The sequence below is a fragment of the Triticum aestivum genome, chromosome 4D (genome assembly GCF_018294505.1).
Source record: "Triticum aestivum cultivar Chinese Spring chromosome 4D, IWGSC CS RefSeq v2.1, whole genome shotgun sequence".
NCBI classification, from domain to species: Eukaryota; Viridiplantae; Streptophyta; class Magnoliopsida; order Poales; family Poaceae; genus Triticum; species Triticum aestivum.
This window is the reverse complement of record NC_057805.1, coordinates 435,458,726-435,467,622: the sequence shown is the minus strand read 5'-3', so window position 1 is coordinate 435,467,622 and position 8,897 is coordinate 435,458,726. Positions and strand designations below refer to the sequence as shown.

General features: G+C 50.4%; 2 protein-coding genes across 2 annotated transcripts in view; both read left to right on the top strand.

The window, feature by feature from the left end:
* Positions 1-1,666: 1,666 nt before the first annotated feature.
* Positions 1,667-4,800, top strand: LOC123100215 (polyamine oxidase 1). The gene is made up of 10 exons (XM_044522177.1): positions 1,667-1,909; positions 2,000-2,252; positions 2,632-2,778; positions 2,884-3,139; positions 3,253-3,396; positions 3,480-3,629; positions 3,758-4,015; positions 4,101-4,182; positions 4,312-4,402; positions 4,485-4,800. Exons 1-9 carry the CDS (start codon positions 1,798-1,800, stop codon positions 4,389-4,391), a joined length of 1,482 nt encoding a protein of 493 aa, XP_044378112.1. The 5' UTR covers positions 1,667-1,797; the 3' UTR covers positions 4,392-4,402; positions 4,485-4,800.
* Positions 4,801-7,840: 3,040 nt separating this feature from the next.
* LOC123098420 (probable 26S proteasome non-ATPase regulatory subunit 3) overlaps positions 7,841-8,897 on the top strand; it is a 3,949-nt gene continuing 2,892 nt past the window's right edge. Inside the window, exons 1-2 of the mRNA XM_044520402.1 lie at positions 7,841-8,045; positions 8,129-8,319. Coding sequence (XP_044376337.1) covers positions 7,964-8,045; positions 8,129-8,319 — 273 coding nt within the window. The 5' untranslated portion in view covers positions 7,841-7,963. The remainder of the gene's footprint in view (positions 8,046-8,128; positions 8,320-8,897) is intronic.

Genomic DNA, 8,897 nt, shown 5'->3' with positions numbered 1-8,897 from the left:
TCCGGTCACTAACCGGTCAAAAAAAATCGATTCAGCCGGACCTCTCAAACCGTGGACAAACGTCCGGGCTGACCGGCACCCCTGATATGCAGCCCAAATATAGGGAGGATATGGGGCGGCCTGGGCACGCCCGGGCGCGTCCGCCTGACAGGCCCGGCCCACAAATGACCCCACAAAAACCCCAATCCGGGTGGAAAGCTCAAACCTTAGCTCACTCTGTCCATCTCTCTCTCGCTCCATCCACTCCTCTCCCTCTCACTTTCCGATCCCATCCACCACGATGAGCAGCTCCGGCAGCAACTCCGGCTCGGAGCTCGACTACGAGGAGGAGATGGCCCTCCGCATTGCACTGGAGAGGTCCAAGGTGGAGACTGGCGGTAGCTCCGGAGCTAGACCCTCCCAGCCCGCGTGCAGCGACGCAAGGACAGCACAGTCCACATCGGCACTGTGCCGTCTTCTTCCCCCGTTGGCCGTTCATCCACGCGGCCAGCGCTGGGTGCTTGCGCCCGCGCCTCCGGCCTGCACGCGCACTCCGAAGTCGGAGGCGCGCGCCGTGTGCCACGAGAGGCAGCGTGCACGGGAGAGGGACGCGGCGGAGCAGTCCGCGCGCCGTCGCCGCGGGACGGAGCCGGACGCCGGCGAGGACGCGCATCTCCTCGCATGGGTGTACCGCTGCTCCCTCACGACGGCGGAGACGGACGCTCGCCGCCTCCGACGGAAGAATGTCAAGGCGCTCCGGCTTGCTATTGAGCAGTCGGAGCGCGAGGCGAAAGAGGCAGCGGCGGAGAAGGTTCGGGTGGCAAGGCTGAAGCGGGAGCAGGACAGGGCGGTCCGTCGGATGAAGGGACTCATCGTCCTCTCCGACTCCGACTTCAACGACGGCGACAGCTCCACCTCCTCGTCCGATGACCAAGACCCTCCACCAGCCGCGGACACCTACAGCTGCGCCGCGACCGGAAGGGCAAAGGCCCAACGAGGAAGTAGTGATTCTGCCCATCCCCTCCCGCCCTTCCTCCTCAATGTTTATATCTTTTTTAGTTGTAGAAGTTTATAAACTTGTCCGGGCTCCACCGAACAAGCCGGCCTTCCACCACCATTGAAGAGAAGAATCCGCGGCTGCTATTGGAGGAGCAGACTCGGGACTATCCGTCAACAGGGAAAAACAAGCAGTACATGAGACCATGTGTCAACTGCATCACCCAAAGTGCCGGCGACCAGCATGGCAGCATCTACATTTTTAACAAAAATGCTAGATGGGTCTTAAACTCTTATAGTTTTGCGAGAACTCATCTAGATGAAATATAATTTGGTCTCATTCACCTTTTATAGCCATTAAATGTGATGCTATAAGATGCGTGTGTGCTGACGTGGATTGTATCTGTTTTTGTTCTCAAGATGAATGAGACCAAATTATATCTCATCTAAATGAGTTCTAGGCACTCCCAAACTCTTAATCCCCTAAAACAGAAAAATATGTCTCAAACATAACTTACAAGGAATCTGCTAAAGATGCCTGAATTGTTATTATCTGATCTTTACATTTTTTTTGCGGGTAATTATCTGATTTTACATGAATTAACTGGGAGTTCTTACTCTCCCTTCCGATCACTATTTTTCTTATATAAACTTACTAATATACAATAGAAATATGTTGCCTTGCGTCAAGAAAAACAAGTGCCTTGCACATAGAAGAAGACCGAACTCTCTGCCCAACTCCTCGACCTACCAGTATATAAACAGGCCTGTGAGGCGGAGAGAAACTCTGTGTCCGGCCGGCCTGTATCCACGAGGAGAGACATGACGCCCACCGCAACCACTGCTCTGGTGCTCGCACTGACCCTTGCACACCATGCCTCCCTTGCCGCCGCCGCCGGCCCCAGGGTCATCATCGTCGGCGCCGGCATGTCCGGTACATTTGCACACACCACCATTCACGTGATTAACTAGCTCGCTAGCTAGCCAGCGCGCGTAACTTTGCACGTTGTGCGTGTGGTTGCAGGGATCTCAGCGGGGAAGCGGCTGTCGGAGGCCGGGATAACGGACCTGGTGATCCTGGAGGCGACGGACCACCTCGGCGGGAGGATGCGCAAGCACAACTTCGGCGGCGTCAGCGTGGAGATCGGCGCCAACTGGGTGGAGGGCGTCAACGGCGGCAAGATGAACCCCATCTGGCCCCTCGTCAACTCCACGCTCAAGCTCAGGAACTTCCGCTCCGACTTCGACGGCCTCGCCGAGAACGTCTACAAGGAGACGTACGTACGCCAGATCAGTCGAATGAATTACCACGAAAACACGCGCGCTAACTGACGATCTATCCATTGCCTGCATGAGAAATAACGTATCGGCAACATATGTCTGTTGGATGGCTTTATGAAGATAACGAAACAGAATTAGCTAATTAAATAGTCTGAAAGGTCCCTTTTAACACCGAAAACGGGGGTTGAAATTAGTACTCCCTCAAAGGTTTAAGTTTCACGCACCCTATTTCTTAGAAAAAATGAACTTCAAAACGAACCACGCCACCACTTTGTTTGAGTAATTTGTAGACATTTCACAGGGGCGGTGTGATGTTGTGATGTCCTTTTTTTCATGTCAGAAATGTTGTGATGTTGGTATGTGTAAACTTGACAGGGGCGGCGTCTACGACAGAGCGTACGTGCAGAAGAGACTCGACCGGGCGAACGAGGTGGAAGAGGGCGGCGCGAAGCTCTCCGCCAAGCTGCGGCCCAGCGGCCAGGATGACATGTCCATCCTCGCCATGCAACGCCTCAACAACCAGTACGCCTCTACGAGTTTTGAGCCTGCAAGAGAAGGCCGAGAACTAGCTTGTTTTAGTTAGTCTACTGCCGAACTTTCATAGTCTCGGACGTGTTTGCATATCAGCTTGCCCAACGGGCCGGCGTCGCCGGTGGACATGATCCTGGACTACTTCAAGCACGACTACGAGTTCGCCGAGCCGCCGCGGGTGACCAGCCTGCAGAACGTGGTCCCTCTCGCCACCTTCCGCGACTTCGGGGACGACGTGTACTTCGTCGCCGACAAGCGCGGCTACGAGGCCGTCGTGCACCACCTCGCCGGCCAGTACCTCGAGGCCGACAAGGCCCGCAACATCGTCGACCCCCGCCTTCAACTCAACAAGGTATACGTACCAAACCTACCTGCAGTTGCACTGCCATTTTTCCGTCAGAAATTGAATGAATAAAGCATGGGTGTAATAACCTTCAATTTTGGTGGTCATGCATTGCATTGCAGGTGGTGAGGGAGATCTCCTACTCCGGGAGCGGCGTCACCGTGAGGACGGAGGACGACAAGGTGTACAAGGCAGACTACGTCATGGTCTCCACCAGCGTGGGGGTCCTGCAGTCCGATCTTATACAGTTTAAGCCACGACTTCCTGTCAGTCTCTCTCACCAAAATACTTGAACGATGATCTGCTGGTTCTGGGCCGAATTCTGAACTACTCATACTGAATGTGTCAGGCGTGGAAGGTTCTCTCCATCTACCAGTTCGACATGGCCGTGTACACCAAGATCTTCGTCAAGTTCCCCCGGAAGTTCTGGCCCGAAGGGAAAGGGAGGGAGTTCTTCCTCTACGCCAGCAGCAGGAGAGGCTACTACGGAGTATGGCAGGTAATACAGTAACAATCTTTTTTTTTTTGCGGGGTCAATACAGTAACAATCTATAACGATGCTGATCTCCTTTCTAACTTTTTGAAACTTAAGACTTCATCGGTGATCTTGAATTGTTGTCTGTTCAGGAGCTTGAGGCGCCGTACCCAGACGCCAACGTTCTCCTGGTCACCGTCACCGACGAGGAGTCGAGGCGGATCGAGCAGCAGTCGGACAACCAGACCAAGGCGGAGATCGTGGAGGTGCTGAGGAGCATGTTCTCCGGCGAGGACGTCCCCGACGCGACGGACATCCTCGTGCCACGGTGGTGGTCCGACAGGTTCTACAGGGGCACCTTCTCCAACTGGCCCATCGGCGTCAACCGCTACGAATACGACCAGCTCAGGGTGCGTGGTATCCCAAACCTGTCGATCGGCACTCCAAAAAAAAATCTCATTTGACACTTTTGTGATTTCCCCCTGTGTTACATAGGCACCGGTTGGGAGGGTTTATTTCACAGGGGAGCACACCAGCGAGCACTACAATGGTTATGTCCATGGAGCTTATCTTTCAGGTATGTATATAAGACGACGTCTTATGCCTAATGCTGAGTTTCAAATGACTTACATGGCACCGTGGCGATAGAACATTTATGCTATTGTGAATTTTGTGATCATGCGTGTTCTTTGCTTCTTTTTGTCAGGTATTGACTCTGCAGATATTCTGATCAAGTGTGCTCATAAGAGAATGTGCAAATACCACATCCCGGGCAAGTTTGACTAGAGATTTAAGAGGTAAATTCTACATAAACTGGTATCATGTTACGTGATGGCAAAGCCCGGACACTCATTATGCTGATTTTATTTCTCATTGTAGGCTAAGCACCATAAATATATGGTGTCTGTTCCAATGAAATCAAACGGATGGACGTCAGTTAAGTGATGGCAGACTACATGTCTGCATCTATATGGAGTATAAGTTAGCTAGAGCAACCTCTTCGGGAGATCGTCATGTGTCTGTCACCACGCCATCTTTTTGTGTTAAATCAATTGCTCAGACTGTAAGATTCAAAATAAAATAAAATTTGTTCAGACTGTAGACTCTTCTGAGGAGTGCTACTTGTGTTTTGTGATCGGTGGGATACTCAAGTTCTTAAGTTGAATAAAATCTTGCGTGAATCCTCTATTTGTGATATTGTTTCTTCGACTGGGGTGAATCGTATGTGATACTCTGTTTATTTCGTGTGATCAAACGGCCAAAAACTCCAAAGTCTATCCGACCACCGAAAGCGCTAATGGTCTAAGAGGGTTGGATTAGTGCTCATATGCCATAGTACAACCACTTACATAACAAACTGTGTACTGCTTTTTTTGGCTGCCGCTCGCACGCCCGAGGCCCATATAGCCCAAATAACACCAGAGCTTCCATTTTGTTACGAAAGCAGCGGCCCAGCCAGCCAAAGCTTTCTTAGGTTATCAACTGAAAACTGAAGCCAAGCGGATTGTAAGTTGATAAGCGGTCGAAACCGCTCCAAAGTCTCTATCTGACGGCCGAAAACGCTAATGGCCTGAGAGGGCAGAATTAGTGCTCACTTTTATTGTCTCTAAATGTGAAATCATCATTTGTAGGCAACTATGGAAGACATATCAAAGTCCAGGCCATATTTATCAGATGCAATTAACCATATACAAACACCAAGGCTACAGTCTAGGTTCTCTCGCAAAAAAAAAGGCTACACTCTAGTTCAAGACACTCACACGAGAAAGAACGAGGGAACAAATAAATAAAAACCACAAAGGAGCTAGAGAGCAGCGTTTGTGCACCCGAGCTCATCTGCTCTTGTGAATGAACAATAAATTCAAATAAATAGTTTTTTTAATGACAATAAAGATGATGGAATTTTATAGGAGCTTGTAAAACTCAAGCAGCTTTGGACATTTTGGAGCACGATTTTTTTGGAAGAGCTCCTCCTGAAGTCATCTCGACACAAGTTTTTGCAAGCTCCTATAAATTCTTTCATCTTTAGTGTAAAAAAACAGATTTTGAATTTGTTAGCTACTTTTCTCGAATTTACTGCTCACCTGCGAGCAAAGAGCTCGGGCTCAACTTTGAAATTTCTGAAGGAGCCATGCTTGCCAATACCTGCATTAGCACCTACCACGAGGAGAACAGACAAAGAATAACAGGAAGTATGCTGGCGGCCGGTGATGGAGAGGGGACACTCGGTGCCTCATCTCCGGCTAGTAGATAGGTTGGGGTTTTAGTAATCGCACGGACGGTACTGGAGCGGACGGCGACACTTCATCCTCGAGTCGGTTTTCCATGCTCCAATCCTTCTCGAGTTCGTCTGTCGAGACATATTAGACATAGTTCTAGTGCAGATTCTTGCCGGCTCCTCGGGGCGGCGAGGTTAGCGGACTGGTTCTTATGGTCACATGCACGAAGACTTCGCGACTGTCAACGACAATGTTACCTCGGCTTCGGTATTGGAGCGATGACATTGGCTTGTTGGCGACTCATTCTGGTGGCAATAATGTCCGGTCAGGTGGTACTTCTGATAACCCTCGTCGAGGTTATATCACTAATTCTCGTCTAATGTGTTTGTAATAACTAATTATTTTGTAAAAAAAATTAACAAAATCTCTTGTAATGATACTGCCTCCTTTCTGGCTTATAGCAAAAAACACCGACTATTAATTTTAGCCTCATGCTACACATCAGTCGACTGATCATTGAAAAAGGTTGGCCGGGTCGCGAGCCATTTGATTTAGTGTGATTGAGCGGCCATCGTCGCGTTGCGAGGCCCTTTGCAACATGAACAAGGTCGCAACGCAGACGATATTGTGAAGCCGCCCTTTGCAATATGTACGACATTGCGAAGCCCCTCTTTGTAACGTGGATGATGTTGTGAAGCACGTTTGCAACACGAACAACGTTGTGAAGCACATTTGCAACACGAACAATGCTTGTGAAGCATGCCTGTTGCAAACTCCTATGAGCGCTTTTGCAACAGGAAGGCATTGCAAAGCCCCTTTGCGACATGACCTTGTTGTAAGCACTCCGACGGCTGCTCCCTTCGCGACACCCGGCGAGCCCCTTGCGGCGCGACGAGGAAAGGAGAGCCACGTGAACACGACCTGCAATCCCCTCGTCGTATCACCACCTTTGCTGCAAGACAGGCCGTGTGGTGCATACCCCCGTCGATGCAAGGGGTGGGCGTCGATATTGCAATCATGGTGTTACGAAAGCCGGCCACCTCGTTGTCACACTGTTGAAGTGTTGTTCTTGCTGCTGCAAGGCCCCATGAACACCATTGGTGTCCCCAGCCTGCAACACCCGGTGCCAGCGGTGGTCCTCTTTGCAGTAGTTGGCGACAGACTTGAGGATTGGCAGGATTTTCGGAAGGGCTCAGGGAGCGGATTGGGAAGTTGCAACATAGGCTCGAGATTTGCAGCAACTGCTTGCGGTAGTGAGAGAGCGGGTGAGAGAGAGGAGGGCAAATGGGGTCACCTGGGGGAAGAAGATGGATCATAGGAAGATTCGAGAGGCTAAGGGTGAAAAGGAGAGAGAAAAAAAGAAGAACCGTGGGCTCGTGGTTGGTAGCGGTGCGGGGATTCTGGCTGTCACCCGAGGCAGGCAGCCGACAAAAATGGTGTATCAACCGGTTGGACGTGAGCATTTCCCTTATTTCTATCAGCAAAAGTACAAATCATAAATCACAAAAGTTATATCATTGAAAATATCTTTAAAAGATATGTATTTTGTACCATGTACTTGATATGTATTTTGGGTGTCCACCAGTTGGATCCTTCTAATCTACGGTTATCTTCACCAGTGGTGTTTGCTGTTCTAGTGCGCTGGTCCTATAAGGTTTAGCGCGGCGACTGCCTGACAGACTACTACAACAAGGTTTGCATGTCTCCGGTGAGAAAGGGGCAATGATGACTTCTTTGGCTCGCTTCAGTGTTTGTAGTCGTCGCTTGTGGTATATGGACTTGGATGTAATTTGTTACTTCTTGTGGTTTTTGCAAAATAAAATAAAATAAATAAGCAATGGCCATTTTTTTCTTAAATAGTATGGGCCTTGTATAATATACTTTATAAAAAGAGCGAGTATTTTGGTGAAGAGATGTTCTTTCATGGTAGAGTTGAGAAAATTTCCTTCCAATTTTCCAAAATACCCCTTTGTAGTTCAGTTTTTTTTTGAGAGACTTTGTAGTTCAGGTTGTGAATCCAAGAGGTAGCTGAAAGTGTGAGGTGACCTTCTTTAGCCACACAAGTAAGGAACAAAGCAAAAGGCTCCTCCGCACCCAAGCTTCGGCACCAATTCTCCGCACTCTCCCCCTGCCGCCGGGATGGACGTCCAGATGGGCGAGCCGCAGGCGGCCCCTCCTCCCGCCGCCGCAGCGGCGGCGCCGGCCCCATCCACCATCCAACGTAAGCTCCCCTCCCCCTCCCCCCAAACCCTAGGTCCCCCCTCCCCGGTACCTCAGATTTGTTCTGATTTGCTCGTGCCCCAGATCTGAAGGAGATCGCCGCGGTGATCGAGGCGGGGTCGGTCACCAAGGAGGTCCGCCGGATCTCCCGCGCCGTCCGCCTCACCGTCGCCCTGCGCCGCCGCCTCGCCGCCCGCGACGTCTCGGCCTTCCTCGCCTTCGCCCTCCCGGCCAACAGCGACGCGTACGCCCGCCTCACTCCCCTCCTCCCCAAGGTAAAGTTCTGAGCAACCAGAGTTTTGTCATGACCCACGACTTGGTCTTCCACTGCAGTTGCTTCCATGATGATACTCTCACTGCCTCCATATAGTTGCTGCCATGCGTAATTCACAGTTTCATGTTAGCTCTGGTGGTTATCCTATAAAAGTCAGAGTTCAGTCTTAGTTTCATTTTTGCATATGTGACGGGCACATACTTGCATGGTTTGTGTACTGTTCAGGGATTCAGGGTACCAAAACCTTTTGGTAACTCATCTTCCTGTTTTGTACTGGGTGAACAAATCCGAGGCTGGAAAAATTCTTGCTAAAATCTAAAATTTATATTTCAAACGGAGGGGCAGTAATTCCTGACTGGTCTGGATTTTTTTTTTGGGTGAAACTGGACCTGGAACTGATGATGGTAGCTTTTAATATGTACAGTTGCTAGTCATTAGGCAACTGAAAATATTTTTTGGATCAGTCGATTTTGGAAGTGAGCAGTTCAGCAACAAGCTCGAGCCTGGAACGGCGTGGCGTCACTGGCGAGGGCTTGCCAGGACCTCGCCGGAGGTGTGGACGACGCGGCTTGCCGTGCC